The following is a 22,007-nucleotide window of genomic DNA, read 5'->3' on the forward strand; positions in this document are numbered from 1 at the left end:
ACCATCGGATCTTATTACTGAGACTGGAACATTTAGTTGGCATTAAAGGAAATGTACTAAACTGGTTTAAGTCCTATCTATCAGATTGCTTTCAATTTGTACGTGTTAAAGATGCATTCTCCATGTGCACAGAAGTTCTGCATAAAGTTCCACAAGGCTCTGTGCTTGGACCTTTACTGTTCATCTTATATGTGCTCGCTTTTGGAAATGTTATTAGGAAACACTCCATAAATTTTCATTATTATGCAGATGATAACCAATTATATCTATCAGTGAAGCCAAATGAAATCAATAAGTTTGCTAAATTAAACTTCCAGCATGTCTTCAGGACATAAAGAACTGGATAACCAGTAATTTTCTACTAGTAATTCAAGTCAAAACTGAAGTTATTGTTGTAGACCCTAAACACCTCAGCAACGCATTATCAGATCATACAGTTACCCTCAATAGCATCACAGTGGCCTCCAGCACCACCACAAGGAATCTTGGAGTCATCTGACCAGGATATGTCATTCAACTCCCACATTAAACAAACTTCTAATGGCCAATTTATGGTTCTGCAGACACTAGACGCAACATGCACGCAGTTGCTATGCAGATGGTGTGTGTCTCGTATACTTCTGCGAAGTACGCTAAGCAATTCTCTGCCAAAACGGTAGGGGACGCGGCTTTTTTTCTGCAGACCTACGTAGACCCTGTGACATATGGCCGCTGCTCTTCCTGTTGTAGTGCCAGCAGCGCCATTTTTAAAAGAACAGCAGTTGTGATCAGATGTCGACTCGTCGGTTAATTTTGAAATTTCGGCTTTTGTACTAGTCACAGTGAAGACATGGCCACTGAGAGAGAGAGATTGATGCTGGAGCTGGAGCTAATTAATATCAAACAACAACAACTTTCAATTCAAAATTAACCGACGAGTTGAAATCTGATCACAACTGCTGTTCTTATAAAAATGGTGCTGCTGGCACCACAACAGGAAGTGACGCCGGAGGGGTGAAATGCCGAAAATGATGTAGTTCGGTGGACCAATCATAGCTCTTGTTGTCTGTGTAGGGTCTGCATAGGGCCTGCGTGGGGTCCGCATAGTTACAATTTTTGGAAGGTGCGCGGCAAGTCTCTGCAGCGGTCACAGAGGGCCTGCAAGGGACGCATTTGCTACGTAAACCCTCCGTAAGCTACACATACGCAGAACCATAAACCGGCCTTAAGTCTGCCTTTTTTGGTCATTCATCTTCAGCCAGCCTGGCTGAAAACAACCCAGAAAACACCAAATTCTAGCAACCTAGCTGTGGTCAAACAGCTCTTGCTAGATCAGTCCCAGCAGTCAGATGTCCCTGAGTCCCTGATATCATTTGAGCAACCCGGCAGGGGGTTGCCATCCAACACATGGCCTCTGTTGTGACAGCAGGGACTCTTGTACCCAGCCTACAGCCAGCTTGGTTGGAGCCTAGGTCTAAAGATCTAAAGTCAGATGACCCTGGGCCTACCCCACAGTGCTGTGACCAGCCAGCACAGCCACAAGAAAAGGCCAAGCCTCGTAAAATTCTGAATCCCAAAAAAGAGATTCAGGAAACAAATGAACCCGAGCCTTAGGTCCATGCCACCACCCCACAGTGCTGTGACCAGCCAGCACAGCCAAAAGAAAAAGAAAAATACATGACTGAGCAAACTCTAGATTTCAAAAAAGAGACCCAGCAACATAGGCGGAGTTTGAAATTTGCGCTGGGGGGGGGGGCAAACATTTTTTTTAATTATTATTTTATTTATTACAATACCAAACATAATGTAAATCAGATTTATTTTTGAAAATAATCTTATTTTATTGCATTGCTTAAATGTTTATAGATATGTATACAGGAAAAAAAAAATTGGACCTATTTTTGACTCAATGTAGTGACACATTTCAGACGCTGGGGGGGGGCAATGCCCCCCCTGCCCCCCCGCAAACTCCGCCTATGCCCAGCAACCACATGGCTCAGAGCCTCCAACCCTGCCCACTCCTCACTACCCATACACCCCACCAATGCACCAGCAGGAGGCCAGTGAGTGGAGAAGACCAGTGGCAGCTCCAACAGTGTTGCCATGGCACCGCTGACAACAGGCTGAGGCCAACATGGTGGACACAGTGCGTGCAACAAGACCCCTGAAACAAGATCTTGACAATATGTCACCAACTGAAACAACTCGCATTTGCCCATCCTGCAGATCTGGTTACATAATGTCATATGACCAACACACCATCTGTGAAGTATTTCTTAGAGCAGAACATGGTAACCGGGCTCTCACTGGTGAGTCATCCTGTCCCTTCTGCAACCTCCTGACCCAGAAGGAGTTACAGTGCAGGACAAATATTCTGGGTGCTCTTGCAGAAGACGTTTGGATTATAAACACTTCAAGCTCTCTGGAAGAGTCAAAGGACACCCTGACTCCTGTGAGCTGCCAGGAGGCTGCCAGTGAGACAGCAAGCTGTTTGGAGACTTCTGAAGACACACCGGGGTCGGATGACTCCAGAGAAGAAAAGGAAATACTTGCTGCAGAACTCCAGGCCTGCATGGCTCAGCATGGAGCAACAGGCCATCGCCCTCAAGGCTTAAGAAACAGACAAAGAGGCCCTTGTCCACCTCCTGGCAAAAGCTGATGAATCAAAGAAAAGTTCCTGTAATCATGTGCAGAAACTCGAACAGCAGTTCAACAGTGCCAAACAACAGATTGTGGAGTAAGAGAACATAGACAAGGCAGTCTGCTGAGAAAATTAGGTGAACCTAAACAAAACTGATGAGCTAAAAGACACAGTTACAAAGAAAGGGCCTTGAACAATACACAACAGCCATGATGAGGAATATCAACAATGATATTCAAAAACTCAAAGAGGAGCTCCACAGCACCAGCCAACATATTTCAGAGCACAAGAACCTAGAAAGGACTCTGCACCAAGAACATGAGGATGAGCAAAGAAAAACAGAAGTTCTCAAAGAAGCACTTCTTTAAAAAAAAAAAAAAAAAAAAAGGGATAAAAACAGCAAGATGCAAGTGATGAGCCTCAAGGCCGCTGACAGAGAAACAGCTTTCCACCAAACCATTGAGCACCACCAGAAGATGTCCTCCAGCACCAGGGAGGCTACCATTAAGCTCCGAGCAATGACAGAGAGGGATTCCCAACAACAGAGCAAGAAGATGCTCAATGATAAAACGACAGTTTTCAAAAAGAAAGGGACTTCAGCAGGCAGCAACAGGCTGCCATGCTGAAGTCCTCAGAAATGGAGATGACATTACACAAGGAACTGGTGGAAAAGAATCTCAAAATCCATAAGCTTACAAACAAGCTCAAGGCCTTGAGAAAAAACTGCTCCCCACCAAGAGATGGATGAGTTGACCATTAGGTTTGAGTCTTGTGAGAGGGAAAGGTTGACCTTCACCATCAGCTGGAAGCTTGAAATGGAGAACCAGAAAAGCAGAGATCTTGCTGGCCGAGAAGATTCATGAGGTCCAGGACACCAACTAAGTAAAAAACCCAAGAGGAGGAAGAGGACAGTGAAGTTCATTTCCAATGGTGACTCAACCATACACTGAATTCACTCACACACAAATACATACATACCTCAATAATGAGTCATTTGAATTTTGAGAAAATTGAGATATCATTTTATAATTGCACTTTAATTCACTAGAAATGGTATTTTAGGAGAAACTGTTGTATTTTAATTTGGAACAAAACTGTCCTTAAGGGATATAGTATATTTTCGCTTTGCTTACGTGATAGTGACATGTTTTATTTTGAAAAGCACGTCCCGGAAGTGATTTAGTATTTTCCAGAAGGTGTTCGTGTTTTTCATCCTGGCTAACGGGGCTAGCTTGCTCACACCGCCGCTAGGAAGCACATTTTTCACTTGCTGCTCCTCGTAGGATATAGCCGAACTAAAGTAACTCGGTGAAAGTGGTGAGCACCAAACACAATTTTCATATTTTATCTTTGTTCATGTTGGTTCCCGACTAGTCAGAAATGTTATCGTTGAAGTTAACTCGTCATCTTAGGTAGGAGAGGAGTTAGCTAATGTAATGCAGTGCTAGCTAACAGTTAATGCAGTGTTTAAGTTAAGCTCATTTTAGGTACAGAGGGAGTAATGGTGGTCTTGTGGATGGTTTTAGGGTTACAGTTAACTTGTTGTTACCAGTCAACTTGGGAAGCCAGTGCTGTTGTCATACATAGACTTATGACAAAGTTTGGCATTTAGTCACGTTATCGTTAGCTGCTAGCTGCTACTTAGCGTAAATATTGCTTGTGTTGAGTGTTATCGTTGTATCACTGTAAAAACCAGATAAGCCTGTATTTACATATATGAGAGATGGTTTAGCTATAAAAGAGATGACGCACTTCGTCAGTTTACCGTTGGGAAAGTTTGAAACGCCGCACTTTGTGCACACGATAAAAGCCTCGATGCTGTAGGACCATATAATTGGCCTAGTTCTTGAGAAATATGGATTTTTTTAATATATGATGTAGTAATTCACACATTGTATGCAGAAGATTATTTCTTCATATGGACATAATGTTATTTTGATTCCTAACAAAAGTAAAGACTTGCATATGAAAATCTCACATAAATATTACCATTGTAATAGTTTCTTTATCAAATATAATCCAGAAAACTTACTAATGTGCGTGTTTTGCAACAAAGACGAAGGAACGATCTCACACAATATTAACATTTTTTTTTTTTTTTTTTTAAGCATGTAACACTTAAAAGTGATCTGTATTTTTGGAAAATGTGGTATACAAAGGGCGGGACATTAATTAAATCCTAAATTCCATATATTCTGTGTTGAACTGATGATCTTCCACACTTCCCTTTCAAGCAGTATTAACATAAAAGCATATAAACATCCCTTACCATTGAGAAAATTAAGTAATTCATATCAAAACTAAGTAGGGAGATATTCCCTTTTTCTTCAATTTTTGTTTGTCTTTTATTCTAACACTTGTTTCTTCTGTTCCTTCACTTTTTTCCTCTATAAGATGTTGCTTGTTCGTGATATGATGATACTCATTCAAATTGTCAGATTTGTAACTGATTTTCACTGAATGTTTGTTTTGTATCATGAATCTGTTAGAATTTATTTTTTTTTTGTCAGCATCTTTGAAATGCTAAAAATGGTGGCACATCAATGTTAGATATCACACAGCTCAGAGTTTTTTCTGCTGAACCCCATACGGCACGCACTTCTGCACCATCATCCATCACAGTGTTTTACTGCAGACTCATGCCAATTCAGTCGACATCGCCCAATCCTAATACATACAGCTACACGTTCAAAGAGAAAGAACTCTTTTATTGTTGGTTGCAATTCTACTGCCCAGGAGCGTTTCACTGATATACACAGGGGGTGCCATCTCTTTCTAAACTCTATCCATCTTTGCTATGTGCAGCTTTGAAGTACTCTATTCTGAGTCTCCAGGGTGTATCAAACATGTAACATATGACAAACTCCATGCTCGCTAGGTAATGTTAGTGGTCACTATCATGTCTAGGCAGTGCTGTTTACAGTTTGATGCCTCTGTCTGCAGGTGTCCGACAATGATCATCCCAATCCGGTGCTTCACGTGTGGAAAGATCGTGGGTAACAAATGGGAGGCGTATCTCGGCCTGCTTCAAGCTGAGTATACTGAGGGGTAAGAGAAATACAATACATGCTTCTTGCTGTAATTACACAATCCCGAACAGCCTCATCTGCTGGTACTTGCGCCTTGAGTCCAAATGCTAGACATTTTTTGCAAATGCAAATTTCGACTTCATTCTGTATGGCTAGAAAACAGCTTTCAGAAACTGATTTCAGAATCATCCTTCCCTTGTTGAAAACAGGTGTATTTTATGAAAAAAGGGAATCTGCAAGACTCAAAAGGGCAAATATGTATCTAAAAATTAGAAGTACAGAGGGTGGCGTGTGTAATCCTCCCTCCCTCTTTCTTAGTTTGAATAATATATGAAAGGCTGTTGCTGGGCTTGGGTGATATTCAAAACATAACTTTGCGTTGGACAAAGTGAGACTCAAGAGCTGTAATTTGTCCCAGGGTTTGACATTATCCCCATGTTGCCAGCCTTTGCCAATGCAATGTTACAGTCCCACAAACATCCCGATTCCTTTGCGCCTTTTAGTTCAACATTCTGCACTGAGCTTTTTTGATGCAAAGCCTCTCTATGAGCTGTAGGTAAAACTCACTCACACACTGGATCACAGTTAGCTATGGTGCGCTCCATTTGGGCGTGCTGGCTTGCTGCTTCTAAGGTGAGTGCAAAACGAAGTGAAGCGTTTTAAAAGAATGTGGGCAGAGCTGTAGGCTGCTGGCTATTATGTGATTTGTAACTGTAGCTGTGAAAAAAAACAATGAATTAACCATTATTGGCTCTTAAAATAATCTGTGTTCCTGTAAGCACTATGACGGTAATCCAATAACAGTTCCAACATGATCCAGCTATAATATGTGCCATTAGGTAAAGCCAGATATAAACGATATATGCCAAACACAATGTGTAGGTTATAGAACATGGGTCCAATTAAAGAGTGGCTCCTCACATCTATGACACAGTGTGTCCTTAGTAAAACATAAACAGTGTCTGAACATCTCTGAAGGTAATTTATTCGACATAGTCAGTGGGGTCACAAAGCACAGTCTGCTGTGAAATTAATGTCTTGAAAAGTCCGTTGATTTTTCTTCAAGTTTATTTAATGCTCAGTCTCAATCACTTCCAGGTTCAAAGGGCTTTACAGGTCCACAGTATATAGATAACGACAGCCCTTGACCTTTTTCTTAATACAAGAAAAGATGTTACCATGTTAAAGTAATATTCTAGACTAATGATTATAAATTGAAAAAAGTTTAAGCAGATATTGTGTATATAGCCACCTGTCAGATAAGGCTGCCTTTGCTTTAAAGATTAACCCAACCCCCCTCCAAAATATCTTTTATGTTTAGTGAAGTTTTACCAAAGGGATGACTATACTGGACTGCGCATAGGCACTATTAATAGCATGATGTTTATTTACTACATGGAGGTTAAATGCATAGTTAGCACAATAAATGCAAATAGGCCCTACTTACATTGTAGTGCAACAGCATACCAAGCATTTATTTGTACAAACAGTGGTAAGAGTCATTGTTCCCTACAGTTTCCACTCCAGTGATTAATTTGAATTCATACATCTTCACTGTCTACCAAGTCTCTGTATTATTGTTGAGAAATTTCTTAAGCCAGTGTTAGGACTTGTGACAACACAATGGACAAGCATATAGAACCTTATTTATTGAAACAGTAGCCTGAAACTTTACTGGACTCCATAATAAACTAGATGTTCATTTCCTGACATTGATTTTAAAACTGGATAGTCAACATTGCATAGTGATGACCAGCAACAAGATGATGTATTGGCAACAACAGTGTAAATAATAGTAGGTCCATTATCAAAACTGAAGCAGTCCATGTTGTGACTGAAGGTAATTCTTAAATGGCAAAAAGTAGTATTCGAGTGGCTTTACATTTAATTGCTTTCTGTATGAGGGTAACACAGTGGCTCAGTGTTTGGCACTGGCTCATGACTGCAGAATAATCTGGGTCTGGTGCTGTGTGGAGTTTGACTGTTTTTGTGTTTGGAGTGTGTCCTCCAGCGCCAATTTCCTGCCACATTCCAAAGATATCAAAGTCTGGTGGATTCTCAGCATCTAAATTGCCCAGAAGTATATATTTTGAAACCCCGATTAGCCCAGTGATGGAGTGGTGACTTGACGAAATTGTTTATATGTTTTTCACCTCATGCATTCTGAGACAGGCCCCCCCCTGTTTTCCATATCCTCAAGGAGGAAGGAACCTTATTATGTATCCACTTCTTGGTGCATAGGTTGTTTTTTTTTGTTCTTGTTTTGAATTGTCTGCATTTTGACTCAAGATGCAATTAAATACATATGCGACATATTCCTTGACTTACCCATTGCAATGAAGTGCCTTGTGTTTCCAGTATTTGACTGTCATCTCTGTTTCTCTCACTTTGAAGTGACGCCCTTGATGCCTTGGGCTTGAAGAGATACTGTTGCCGGAGGATGCTCCTTGCTCATGTGGATCTTATTGAGAAGTTGCTGAACTATGCTCCCTTGGAGAAGTGATTGTTTTTGCCCACCTTCACCAGAACGACGGCCTTGGACGGACTGGACAGGGACATGACTTGTGACATGGACAGGCTGATGGATGTGTTGTGGAGTCTCTCCACTGTACATTATCAGATTGTCTGTGCCAGTGCAGAGATGACATGACAACTACAATAGTTTTGCAACATTTTTAGTTCAAGTATCTTATTTGAAGAGTGTTTTTCTAAATAAAGCTGTTAAATCAGTTATTTGCTTTCCTCATCTGATTTCCAAGTGAAATTCCATGCGCACAAATTTTACCAGTCCAGTGAGTTCTGCTGGAAGTAGAAGATCCATTTATATTTATGTGTGCAGCAGTGTTTTATTGGAAGAGCTGTTGGTTTTAACAAACCTGAGGTGAAAAAATAATGAGTTGCTGTTGTGCTGTACAGCCGCTGCTTGCACTATTTGTAGAGGTTTGGAGACACAATTTTGGTTGCACTCATTGCAAGTCACTCTGAATTAGATTTTCAGATGCTTAAAATGTAGATTATTTTGATGATTAGAATGGTTTAAATCATATTCCAGGTTTAGATTTGATTTTCAGCATGAAAGATCTAAGGCCTGGGACAATAAAACTGGGTCTTGGGAAAATGAGACCTAATGCTATTCCTTTGGAGGAATAGGTTTGCCAGGAGCACCCAGTGTTAGGATTTTCCAAGCATAATTTATTTTGGTCAACTTTATTACAGACGTTTATTACAAATGCATTATTGGTTACTTCAAATGATGTAAAATGTAAACCTCATTATGTGGTTCTATGTCAGTGTTAGGAATTATCGAATTAACAACATATACCACAGTATCCAAAGAGAGTTAATGTACAACCCATGCTCAGCTCAGATCGTACTGCCTGTGTTCCTGAAAGCTATGTTGCTATCTATGTGAACACAGACAGAACCAGAGTCATCGATGATAAGCAGCAGGTTACTGTAAAGATTTTGAAGACTGCTATGACATGCATATACAGCTTCAAAAATTATTTTCACAAATGAGATTTGTAGGAATTTCCTGGTATGTCATTATAACCCCTGGAAAGCATACGCTATGAAACTGAGGAAATGTACACATTTTCAGGGAATGGTTTTTATTAATTCTCAGTTCATTTTATACAAAAGTTTATAACGTGAGAGGTCTCTTGCATGTGCATGTTTGAAAAACTGATTTCTCCAACAACAAACCTACAACATTTTTTTCCCTATAAAACAGTAATGAGTCCAAGTATATTCAATGACAGTTTTGGAAATAACATCATCAGTGTCCCCATCAATTCCTCCTCCATCATCCCAGATGGCTGTACAACTCGGTGCAGAAATGTAAGTCCTGTTCCCATTCTGCTTCACACTTAAGCAGCCAGGATAGTCTGAGAGGAAAAAGGCAAACATTACACATGGTTGAAAAGGCTTAGCTGTCCTCAGCTGTAGGCATTCTCTCAGTCAGCTCTAACTAATGTAGCTTATAGCCCATTTATGGTAAGTCAGTGTTTTAGCTGGCCATGACCTCTGAATAAAACCAGTTATCTGCAGACATCAGCCAAACACATCATATCACATATCAATCCCTGTCAACGCATTAATCCTTTAAAACCTGCAGCTACAGAAATCTTTTGGTTTAAAATAAGATGTGCAATAATGGTGCAAATTAATGCAATGCCTTTCTATTTTGAGATCTGTTATCAATCAAATGTGTGCATGCATATATATCTAGATCTAGATACATCTGCATGTGTGACTGTGTATTTAGTTGAGGCAATGTATATTCACCTGAAAACGAGTCTCAAATAAAAAGATTATATTCCTAAAATAAAAAGCAAGCAAAATGTAGTTTTGTTAACTTCAGTTTTAACCATTAGTCAATACTTATGTTGTTTATTAATGTATTTGTTAGATTTTTAAGTCTTTGAATAAAATATAGCAATAAATCTGGAGGATGTTTAGTAACATTAAGGGGGGTTGAAAAGATTTGCATTTTGAAAAGAGGTACAGAGAACCACAAAGATATTAGTGATACTGGAAACAGGTTTGGCTGGAGAGGATGTTCTAGAAAGGGACCAAGAATGAAAAGGAGGAAGGTTACCAAGTTAGTGGTATCTGTCTCTGTGATCTCTGTGTCTCTCTCGCTCCCGCACGCGGTCCCTGTCCCTCTCTCCGCTCCAGGAGCGTTCTCGGTGTCTCCGAGACGTTCCGGACCCCTCCCTGCCGTAGGAATCCTCTCTGTCCCGGTCTCGCTCTCTGTCACGGCCCCTGTCTTGGTCCCTGTCTCGATCTCTGTCTCTGTCTGAAGAGCGACGGCTATCCCTGCGGAGACATATTAGTTGACAATACATCACATTGTCTGGGTTTACACATTCATATAGAACTGACTGATCTGAATACCGATACAAACTGCGTGACCTGCTTTGGTTTGGAATCAGAGTGATTTCAGTACGGACAATATATATCAGGGTGATAAAATACAATTATATATAAAAACCTGTAGCCATAGTTGCCCTGGATGGAGACCAGACAGTCTTTGAGCGAGGTGACCAGGGCCTGGCAGCGCTCATCTCCATACACTCTGGACTGTTTAATGACGGCAATGGCAGTCAAAAGAGTCTCCATAGCCACCCGTAGGTCTCCTGCAAGAGGGACAGACAAACTGTTGTGAGGCAGTCAGGCATTTCAACTTTCTTCAGTTTTAAAGGGTCTTGAAGTCTTGAGGAAAACTGCAATGAATAAAATTTGGTGTGGCTGCAATTCCACTGAAATCCATTAAGTCCTGACTCCTGATAATAAAACCCTGTTTTAAAGGCAGACAGTGCAGTTTCAAGGGGAGGGCATCCCACCTTGTTATGATGTGGTCCCCATGAATGATGAATGGCACTCAATTCTCTGATGAATATAACTTAGAAATACCTGAGGTCGGAGTTCAGGACAACTCTTTTACCCCATCATAACCTGTAATATTTTACCCCACAAGGCAACATTTCCCTTTAGAAGTGATGACAGTAATTAAGATGGTGGTATTACCGATGAATAAATAACCTTACACTAATGAAAGATGAAGAGCTACTGGATTCTTCCACTGGACAGTGTGTGTCTATGACTGTACATACCTGTTGTGGCTCCAGACACAGCCTTGGTGATGGCAGTGCTGGCAACAGCTCTGTTTCTGTTCATTAGTTCCTCAAAATCTGCATCTGAAGTTTGAGGTGTGTGTCTGGGGGGAAAAAATTCAAAACACTAAATTATTTACCCATCCATACAATTAAATTGATGACTATTATGCATTATACAGACACTGAATGGTCATTTTCAAGATGTATTTGTTGTATTATCTGGATTTGATGCTCAGATCTTCATTGGTTCTATTTTCTTGTATTCTTATCCACCCTAGTCTTTTGCTGCAGCAATGATCCAATTTCCCTAAAGATATTAAAGTTTCATCTTATCTTATGAAACCAGCTTGGCTCTTGTGGTTTGCAGTGCCCATGAAGAACAGACAGCAGACATACTCACTTCTGCTGACTGTAAGCTTTGCTGCTGTGGCTGTCATGGCCTGGGGTGAAGAACGCTGGATTGATGTGAAGACTCGGAGACGGCTGGCCAGGAACATGGACACTTTGAAGGGGGAACAGAGGGGGGACCGGGGGCGGGGGGATGTTTGGTGGGACGTGTGGGAATGGAGGAGGCAGATGACTGAGGAAAGGGCTGGATAGCGAAGGCAACGTGTTTGCAAGTGGGTGTGTGGGGAAAAGAGGGGGTATGGTTGGAGGGGGCTTGTTGGATGCTTGTGATAATAATGAAGGAATCTTTTGTATGGAATCTGTAGAGTCCTTTGAATTGACACGCAGAGGTAAACCTACACAGGACACATTGTTTTTATTTTAAATGGAGCATAATACGTTCATGCAGATTTTTCAACACAAAGTTTTTTATTAATATGGGAATGTTTGACATGATGTGCCATTCTTACGTTTATTTGCTGTGTCCATAAACATGGTAAGGTTCTCGCGGGTGGCAAAGCGGCAGTTTAACGTCTCCCCGTGTAGTTCACACTGTGGGATTTTGTGCAAGAGCTTTTGCAAAGACTCCTCTGAGGACACCACAATTTCTGCATAGCTGTATGACACAGTAAAGGTGAGAGCATGCGCATGGTTGATTACACTATCACAAAAGGAACAGCCCATACTTTGGTGTGTCTGAACAAACAAGCCCTGGAGTGCAAACTCAAAAGGGCCAATTCATAATCCGATTTTAAACGAAAGGAGCACTGCACTTGATATTGAAGACTTGCTTCCATTCTATCAGGAAATAAAATGAGCTTATATGGCTCTGAAATGTCCTGTCAAGCTGTAGGTTTCTTTCATTTGTGCACAGTACGTCAAGTCTTGGGGTAAATATCTGCACTGGATGTCACTTATTTTGCTCTGGGAAAAATCTAAAGAAACATTTGCTACTGGAAGCAAGTTGGAAATCCTAAAAAACTCTCAATATAAAGAAAACTAAATTTAGTTACACTTCAGTTATTTATCTAATTTTTGAGAAAAAAAAATCCTAGGGGTTGTGATCTCAATTACTTTCTTTACAATATGCTCTCTAGACTGTTTCTACTTATTGTATAGCAGATACTACCAACTAATGATAATAACTCACATTAATAACTCACCCTCTTGACTGGCCGTTGGCTTTGTTCTCAGCAAATTTGATCTCCCTGATGTCAACCACACCCAACGTCCGGGCCATGTAAATGAGGTCTCTGTCAGATGTCCACTGGAGTGAGGAGCAGGTGTTGAAAGTGAGATGATGCGGAAAAAACATCAGGACAGGAAACATATAACAAAGAGAAATAAGCAAAAAAGCCCTTTTGTGCATGACTCACCCAGGGGAAATTTCCAACATATAAAGCATGTTTCTTCAATGACTTTACTTCATTGGAGCTGATCAGCGTTGATGCTATGCTCTCCTCTTTAGCTGCCGTGTCCTTTGACAGAGAGGTGACCACTTTTGAAGGCACTTCTTTGACCTGATCCACCGAGCCGGTCAGAACAGCATCATAAAGATCACTCGCCTCAGCAGTCTTGTCAAAATCTCCATCCTAGTGGGAAGAAAATGGCAACAAAAATCCATTTAATTTTCTGTAATGCTGTCTTGCATACCTTAAGAGCATGGCACACATTTTCTACTACCTCCTATGCCCATCAGTGTGAATGCCAACAGGGCCACCCATGACAAATGCATGCATTTCACCACAAGGAATGTGTTAATGCACAAGCGTCCATTCAGCCAAAGTGTTCAAATCTGCAGGAGCAAGGCTGCAGCTAGGGATGGGGAAAAAATCAGTTAATTTAAGTATCGCAATGCCTTTTTTGTCATTTTTTTTATTCATTTTATTACTCAATCGATTTAAAGTAGAGATATCATACATATATGGAATCATATGAAACTAGACAACCTAAGGAATTTGTTGGTACCAAGGAAGGCCTGCTAGGTTGTTGGGAAACTGATTAAAAAATATTGCTCCAAAGTTAGGCTACATTTTGAGACAAATTTGTATTTGTGATTCTGGGCTATACAAATAAATAAAATAGAATTGAATTGAATTGAGGGAAAAACTAGTGTAACTATTTTCAAAGGGGTCCCTTGACCTCTGACCTCTAGATATCTAAATGGTTCTATGGGCACCCACCGCTCTCCCCTTTGCAGACATGCCCACCTTATGTTCATCCCATGCAGTTTGGGGGAAAAATCATGCAGGTTTTTGCATACAGTACAACTCTGTAATTTTCACCTATTGTAAAATAGTGTATTTGTGCAAACTGGAGCCTAAACAGTTGTGGAGCTGCATAAATTGGGTTTGACTGGAAAGCTGAGACTCTTGTGGATTCAGTGAGCTACATTTTATTCATGTGTGACCATTTTCATTTTGAAACTTGAGATCACTGTATAAAATGACCCACTGTGACCTTTAGGATAATCACAGCCTCATGGGACTTTACAACTACAACCTATATTCATTTAAAGCCCAATTTCAAATGGGTTTTTTAAATAAGCTTCACATGCACACCCGTACTTCCGCTCAGGCATGCGCTGCAGTGTCATTCCCAACATGAAATGATGTGAGCCTCAGACTAACCTCGTCGTTTTGGTTTAGATCACCGTACAGGTCTATGGGAGTGCCGTGGGAGCTGCCGGCGGTTGCAGCCATCCTGGAGGCCTGCACCGAGCTGGGAGGGGGTGACGTTACTGCGCCCAGCTACCGTTAACTGATAGGGTTTGGTTTGTTTTTTTCTCTCGTATGTTTTCACTGTAACCTGCGCATTCACACCGTGCAAATTACCGACACAGGTGCGCTATTGAAGATCAACACATTTTTTCCCCCATTCCCAGTTTTCCACTCCTGGCTCCTGGCTGACGTTAGTTCACCAGTGGGTTCCCCATCAAGTCCTCGGCAAAATGATGATGGACGACGGAGAGGCAAAATGTCACGACCCACCGGGTGCGCGCCGAGCTGCAAGAGGTCCGGGGCTGACACCGGCTGGTTAAAAACAACACATAGCGTGGAGACTCACACACGTATTCCCCGAATGAGGACGCAAAAGAACCAAGTCCAGATTACAGTTTACTATCGTTTTCTTGCAGCTCGAGCGCGCTGGCGATATCTCACCGGTTGGCAACATCGTGTTAACATCCGAAGGTTCCTATGGCAACTGTCTGTTGGTACTCTGATGTGATGGAACAAAAAATGCAGTAAACGCAATTACGCCACATTCTCGCAAGTAAATTATTTAGTTATATGGTAAAATGCAGCGATGCCACCCTGGCTAATTTATATCCAGTAAGGACTACAATTAGTTCACCACCGTGGCGATGGAGCAGGTCCAACTTCATTCTCCTTCCTGTTTCCGTTGGGCTGTAAGGCGCAGATCCGCTTGTGTAAGTGTGTGTTTGACATTTAGTTACCAGCCACACTGTCTTGGTGGACACACACTCGAGCCGGCAGCTGATACTACGAGAAAATTGAGTAAAATGCTGTCTTCCCTTGTTGCAAAAAGAGTGAGTACACACGTATTGCAGTTATATATATATTTTTAAGCATTGCTATCATTATTATTGTTGTTTATCCGAGCCGGTTTGTTGTTGATGCAGCGCGGGGCTAACCAAGGTTGGGACTTTACAAAGGATTTAGCGTCAGCCAAATGTAACCTGGCTCACCTTCTACCCATTGTTGCGGGAAACTAGTGTTGAGTTGTGTTGTTTAGCTTTGTTCTCTGTGTGAATCTGTGTCCTGTCTGAGAGAGGACGGATGTGTAACCGTGTGGTAACAGTTGTGCAATCATCAGCCACCAGAGGGCAGCACGAACTCTTACACAACATCCCTGTCCTGCTGTTGTGTAACTCTGTTTGGGATGGCAACACCAAGTTTCTATAATCAAATGTACATTACATGACATGGACAGTTTGCCCTGTTGTGTGTGTGGTTAGCAAACCTGTCATACATTTTCTGTGTTATAAAAGTCGTATTATAAACATAGCTGGGCAGTATATGATATTATCATCTGGGATTGGGATACTGCAATATCTTGTGTTGTCTTTTCCTGTTTTAAAAGGCTCCATTACACTAAAGGGATTGCAGTTTTCTCAGCTTATTATGCTGTTCCAACTACTATTATTTTCTTCTCTCCACATTACTAATGGTTGTTTATCAAAAATGTTGTGTCTATAGATCATGAATTCTCATGGTTATATTGTCACATATCGTAGTATCAGTCAAATATATTGTGATACTTAATCTCATCCATATCTCTCAACTCTAAAAGTTGCTGAGAAAGTTGATCTAGGTTTGTAAGCAAAGCTGCTCTCTTCTATGAGTAGTTTCTCAACTATCGTAGCAGGTGTGCACTGATTTAATTTGGTAGTGGCATGTGTAAATGTACTGTTCGATCCTCCATAAGCCCACTTTGTGACATTCTCTCGTGAATGATACAGATCACGACTGTAATGCTTTTGTTCTTGTTTCCGGCCAGCTGGTGAACGGGCTGTGCCAGACAGCATGGAGACCGGCAGTGACAGGGCTGACATCATCCCGTGGTTACCGTGGAGAAGCACCCGACGACACCAGAGGTGACCTGATCGAGATCCCTCTGCCCCCCTGGGAGGAGAAGCAAGGCGAGCCCATCGACATCAAGAGGCGCCGCCTGCTCTATGAGAGTCGCAAGAGAGGCATGTTGGAGAACTGCATACTGCTCAGGTTGGTAAAGCACATGGGGTTTCCTGAAGAATCTTCCAAATCTCAGATCAATTCTAGTTGGTTTTGCAGTTTTAAGAGTGTCTCCAGTTTTTATGTTAGTATTATAAAATATGAACAATTGCATTCTACTTGTAAGTGACATTTTTTTTTGGTCTGAACAATAAGGCAACTCTCAATAGAAAGTCTTATTGTATTTCCATTTTTGTAGCTTTGGGGCCAATTTTCTGGCTGTGAGGTCGGACGGCAGCTAAATAGTGTAGAGAAAGCACTACCAAGTCTTGAATTTAAATTACTCCCTTACCTGAATATGCAAACCTCAGGGCAAATTGATGTAAACTCCTGAAAAGTCTGACCTGAATATGGGAAGGATGTTTTTGCTACACTGCAGAATGCCAAGATGAAAAGACCCTTTACAGCTTAATACGAGTACAATTTGTGTATAGCTAGCAGCCTGTGTGAACATGTCTGTATATCTGTGAGCTGTCAACTCTCAGTATTTTGTATTACTACTTTAGTGCTTCCATGTTGAGGCTGTCTGTCTTTCTGTTTGTCTTGATCTGCCTGTCTCTCCATCCATCTGTGTATGTGTGGTAAGATAGACCAGCCACTATGAGTGGAATGAGAAGTCTTTTTTTCTTGTGTTCTCCTTAATTTTTTAAAATCCTGTCCCCACATTTTCTATACAAGTTCCCCATGTGCAATACAGCTAATCATCAACTCAGTTAATTTGTGAGTGAAAAGGATTTTCTGTTTCAGTCAATGCAAACATAAATGAAGCTATGCAGCTTGGTGAGTGTTTCAACTGGGGATGCTGTGCTGTAAATGTGGACAGTGGGTTTGGTTCATGCTTGTGAACATGATGGAGCAAGGATTTTGATTTGTGTACAGGCTCAAATGAAATTCTCTGTTACCCTTGCAGCCTTTTTGCCAAGCGATACCTGAACACAATGAGTGAGACCCAGCTGCAGCAGTATGACAGACTGATTAATGAGCCGAGCAATGACTGGGACATCTACTACTGGGCAACAGGTGAGGGAGATTATAGCTGTCTCAACAGCAACTGTGTCGGCCACGCATTTTTGGAGCTGCACAGGGGATCTCAGCCTGGAGGATGCCACTCCCAGGCTGAACACATTATGACTTTTGAGGTCACAGCGACATTTATCAAACATAAAAAATCTAATTGTCATGAAGTTCACTGTATTACATGTGCATAGTGTTATATTTATTAAGATACATTTGGATTTCCTTCAGAGAGTGTTCAACCCCTTAACTGTTTCTTCATATTGTGGTGTTGGCACCTCAAAATCAAAATGAGTTGCTTTATTGATAACATGCAGAAAGTGTCCCATAATGCCGAAGTGAACCACTGTTTCTATAAATGTTTTGTAAATGTATTGAAAATCAAGCACAAAAATATTTCACTCTCAGGTGGTACTGAAGCAGCTTGACATCAATCATTACTGCATTAAATTTGAAACAGGGGTATGATTGCTGTGAACAAATGAGACTGTCATCAAGAAGACTGGCAGCCCCACCCCCCCTCTACCCCTCTCGACTAGTAGCAAATGTGTTTGAGTCAGTTCAGAAATCTGCTGAGTTACCTTTCAGCATAATAGAGCAATTACACCGCAGCACAGGAAGGGGCCCGATGTTTGTAAAAGGAGAAGACGCTTTAAGTGTTCTTTTGCAAAAGCATAAGGTAGAACAAATGAAAGGCAGATGGAAAAATCATCTCCAACAGTTTTACTCTCTTTTTTACTCTCTTTAGTAATGTACAGACAAAATAAATGCACACAGAGCAATAGGGGAATGACAAGTACCAACCACCGATAATGGAAGTAGTGGGGTTTACAGAAAAAAAAAATCATCATTTTGAGCACTGGCATTAGCACTCTACAATCACACTGGCATGAGACAGAGGCTACCAATCATCTCAGCCATGCTGTTCTTATTAATTATGATCATAACAAGGTATCACAATTAATCTGACAGTGTGACACTGATGCTGAGTCAGTGCCACATAGAAATACTTTTGGTAATAATTACAGCTTGGATATTTTTCTATAAGCATAGTGCATCTCAATTTGGGGATTTTCTGCCAAGCTTGCACAGACTTTCAGAGGGCTTTGGCTGTGTGTTTAGATCACCACCCTGCTGCAGCACAAATTGTGCATCCAGCCATTCTTCCCTCTAGCCTCACAAGTCTCCCAGTCCTTGTTGCTGAAAAGCAGCCCGCAGCATGATGGTGCCACCACCGTGCTTCACATTAGGGATGGTGTTAGATGAGTGGTGAGCTGTGCCCGGATTCTGTCAGACACAGAGCTTCGCATTACACATGAGAGCCACATTTAACAAGATCTCCTGTCGCAGCCACAGAAGTATAGCTCTGTCAGGGTCATCTTCGGGGCTGTTGCAGGGATGGAAACGGATTTTGTTTGGTTGTTTGCTTTGGTGAAACAGCCAGCTTTGCAAAGAGTCTGTGGGACTCCATAATTTTTCCATTTTCTAATGAATGAGCCTCCTCCCAGCTCTTAAGAAATTGTTTTATGCCCTTCCCTGGATGTACAGTATTTCTCCCTTTGCTATTCTGTCAGTGTCACTTCTAAAGACAATTCTTTGGACTTCAGTGGTGAATTTTGACACCAACATGCTCTATTATCTGTGGAGCGTTATGTATTATTTAGTCTTTTTTGTGATTGGCAATTAATTTAAAAAATGAGTTTAAAACATCCACTTTGACACTATTGTGTGTAGACTAATCATAAAAAATCCTAATTTATTCTGCTTTGAATTCAGGCTGCAAAACCTCAAAATGCAGAGAGGGTAAAATCCTTTTGGAAGGCCATGTGTTTTTCTGGTGTTTTACTGGTGATCATTTTAGGGTTGCTGATGCTGAATTTTAAAAATCACAGCCCCACACACAACTAATGCTCTGTTTTGTAGATAAATCCTATTACTATTTAATGCCACTCATTACAAGCTCCAACTTCGCCCTGGGTCCATAATAACTTTCCCACACTGCCTTTCATGTTATGTTTCTGATTTTCTCCAATTTATTTAATTATTTTTTACCGTTTCTGCACACCCACTGCAAAAAAAAAACAAAAAAAAACACAACCCTGTCGAGGAGGATGAGGGTTTCCATTTCTTTTAAGTGTTTTATGTAGATGTAGTTGCACTCTTAACCTTTACATATGGACATTATGCCTGCTGGGTGTGCCACTGTGTAATTAAATCTCTGTTCTGTGTTTTTTTTTTGCTGGCAGAGGCCCAACCCACCCCCGATGTTTATCAAGGAGAGGTCATGGATATGCTAAAGGAGTTCACAAAAAATCGCGACCAGGAACAGAGGTTGGATGCCCCCAACCTGGAATACTTGGACAAGGGAAGCCAATGAGGCTGGGGCCCTCTGGAGCCTCTCAGAGACTGCCACCACGTGGGCCCCTGAAGGCAATTTCAGTGGCATTACCCACCAGAGAAAATCTTCCAGCCGACGATGAAGTCAGCTAATTTTTTTTTGTCCCAGCAGAGTGTGCAAAATATTAGGAACGCTTAGTGTGTCCATAAAGCACGCTAACCAAGTAAATTCATATGAAAGCTATGGTCTTTGTGGTCCATTATTTCATATGTGAAGCCCATTAAATCATGGTGGGAGGGCCAAAGAGGGAGGAGGTGGAGGGGTTTTTAGCCCCTGAGATGAAGATTAGGAAAAAGTTGATTTAGCTCAATATCAGGTGTTTTTTAATGCTTTGTACACTCTGTATTGTGATTTTAAGGTTCAGTGCCCTCTTGCACACAATGACTGTAAATAATAAATTCCTGTAACTAGAAGTTTGGAAGAGGCACAATGCAAATTTGTTACATAAAGAGATCCAAGCTGATTATAGACAATAAAACATAAAACACAAACACACAGACTCACACATTCAGAAGGAGCAGTTGAATTTTAGTGTACAGTGATTACAGAACGTCAACGATACCTCGTGTGCATTGTTATTTAATAAATGTTGATCCTGTGCTGTGACTCCACTGCTTGTTGTCATGTCTGTCATCAGTCATTTCACATACCAGAGGGTTGAATAACATGAGGGGAAGATGAAAAGTGTGATCCGGTGGGTGTTACATAAGGGAGACGGTATGAACTGCAGTGTCGATGCACGGACACCAGGCGGAAGCAGATGTCTTTCTTTCCATGACTGCCCGTGGTGGCGTCTCACCTGCTGATCACTAATTTCCCCGTGACAGATGGGTTGCCACCTCGTCGCCTCTTATGAAGCGCATGCATTCTACATAGCTGGTGGTTTATGAACAATAAAAAATTTAATATGAAAACCTGTCACCTCTCAGCATCCATCCGCCACTGACTAGCGAACCTGAGCACAGGAGGCTGAGAACCATTACATAATGGCTTGTGGATGTTAAAAAATTGAGGCACGAGGTGCAAAAAAAACAAAAACAACAGCTTTATTTTTGTGCATGTCGCGCATTGCAAAGAATGTTGGCTAAAGGCAATGCGGTGCGTTTTTATTATTACTGCACTTGAGAGAGGGCATTAGTGAGTTTTTCGGACTGTCAAGCCGAGTCTCCAATTAAATTACAGATATTTTTGCCCTGAGCCATGTAAACAAGGTTATGTTTCCTTCCTCACCCCCCCCCACCCCACCGCGGATCAGAGTGTGTTGACTATGGGGAAAATTTCTTGCCTGGCTGTGTGTCATGTCAGTTCAGTGGAACCTTGTTCTGAGAGCAGAAGGGAAGTGCCCTCTGGCCAGGGGATGTGCACCGAATCTCAATACAGACAACAGGCCCTCTGTCTGCTTGTGTATGACCATAGAATTATAATGTAGTCACAACCCAATGCCAAGTGTTACATAAATAAAACAGTAAAGCCACAGTCCGAGACAAATACAAATGTTGTTGATGGGCATCTTCTTACTCATGACCGCCATCAGCTGGCAAAGTATTTTGCCGAGGAAGGTCACGTCAGCCTTTCATTTTTATGTTCTCAGCTAGTCCCAAAATAGACCAAAGTGATGTCAGAAGGGTTCCCCTCTGTGTGCTCTTTGCTCTTGTGCCATCTGTCGCATATAAAAGAAATCTACACATATAAAGTAAACATGGAACTTGGGTTGTGTGGCTCATTTGCGCCTGTGCAAATATATTTATACGCTTTATCACTCTTTTTACAGTAGTTTTGTGTGAATGTTGCTGTCTGTCACAATCACAGTCTCCAGAGGGAAAAATAATGCCACCTGTGGCTCGTGCATGTATGAGGGAGCAAAATTCATGTCTTCATTCCGCGGAGCCTTGTTTGGAGTGTGTATTCGTCTGTTGCCCACGCACACCCACTTCGCCTATCTCTAGACCTGTGCTCCTGTCATCCTCCGCTGCTGTGTTTCCTGTGTCGTGACAGTTCTCCTTTTTATCCCCGGCCCTGCCGTCACCCTCTGCTCCCCTGGAATTTCAATCTTATGTTATTTCATTGCTTCCTCTTGAGTTGAGAGCACAGCATTGCAACAGAAATGAGACTGTTCTCATTGGAAGGAGAGGAGCATTTCCAGTTAAAACTTTGAGGATGAAAGTGATGTGTAGGTGGGTTAGT

General features: G+C 41.5%; 3 protein-coding genes across 4 annotated transcripts; 2 read left to right on the forward strand and 1 right to left on the reverse strand.

Moving 5' to 3' along the window:
- The first annotated feature begins 3,784 nt into the window (after positions 1-3,784).
- On the forward strand, positions 3,785-8,382 carry polr2l (RNA polymerase II, I and III subunit L). Its single transcript, XM_030076446.1, has 3 exons — positions 3,785-3,937; positions 5,564-5,668; positions 8,044-8,382. The coding sequence occupies exons 2-3, from the start codon at positions 5,574-5,576 to the stop codon at positions 8,150-8,152; spliced, it is 204 nt and encodes a 67-aa protein (XP_029932306.1). The 5' UTR covers positions 3,785-3,937; positions 5,564-5,573; the 3' UTR covers positions 8,153-8,382.
- Positions 8,383-9,243: 861 nt separating this feature from the next.
- LOC115356859 (cleavage and polyadenylation specificity factor subunit 7-like) lies at positions 9,244-15,036 on the reverse strand. Of its 2 annotated transcripts, XM_030048146.1 has the most exons (10): positions 14,288-15,036; positions 13,034-13,249; positions 12,821-12,924; positions 12,128-12,273; positions 11,671-12,013; positions 11,268-11,371; positions 10,646-10,790; positions 10,250-10,470; positions 9,937-9,970; positions 9,244-9,536 (listed from the first exon to the last, which is right to left on the reverse strand). In XM_030048146.1, exons 1-8 carry the CDS (start codon positions 14,357-14,359, stop codon positions 10,254-10,256), a joined length of 1,347 nt encoding a protein of 448 aa, XP_029904006.1. In that variant the 5' UTR covers positions 14,360-15,036; the 3' UTR covers positions 9,244-9,536; positions 9,937-9,970; positions 10,250-10,253. The 2 variants fall into 2 exon arrangements, with proteins under 2 accessions (XP_029904006.1, XP_029904005.1); XM_030048145.1 differs by lacking the exon at positions 9,937-9,970 and having other exon boundaries at positions 14,288-15,034.
- Positions 15,037-15,050: 14 nt separating this feature from the next.
- On the forward strand, positions 15,051-20,429 carry sdhaf2 (succinate dehydrogenase complex assembly factor 2). Its single transcript, XM_030048147.1, has 4 exons — positions 15,051-15,207; positions 16,179-16,402; positions 17,322-17,431; positions 19,672-20,429. Exons 1-4 carry the CDS (start codon positions 15,181-15,183, stop codon positions 19,800-19,802), a joined length of 492 nt encoding a protein of 163 aa, XP_029904007.1. The 5' UTR covers positions 15,051-15,180; the 3' UTR covers positions 19,803-20,429.
- Positions 20,430-22,007: the final 1,578 nt, after the last annotated feature.

This window comes from Myripristis murdjan, chromosome 3, assembly GCF_902150065.1.
Source record: "Myripristis murdjan chromosome 3, fMyrMur1.1, whole genome shotgun sequence".
Taxonomy (NCBI): domain Eukaryota; kingdom Metazoa; phylum Chordata; class Actinopteri; order Holocentriformes; family Holocentridae; genus Myripristis; species Myripristis murdjan.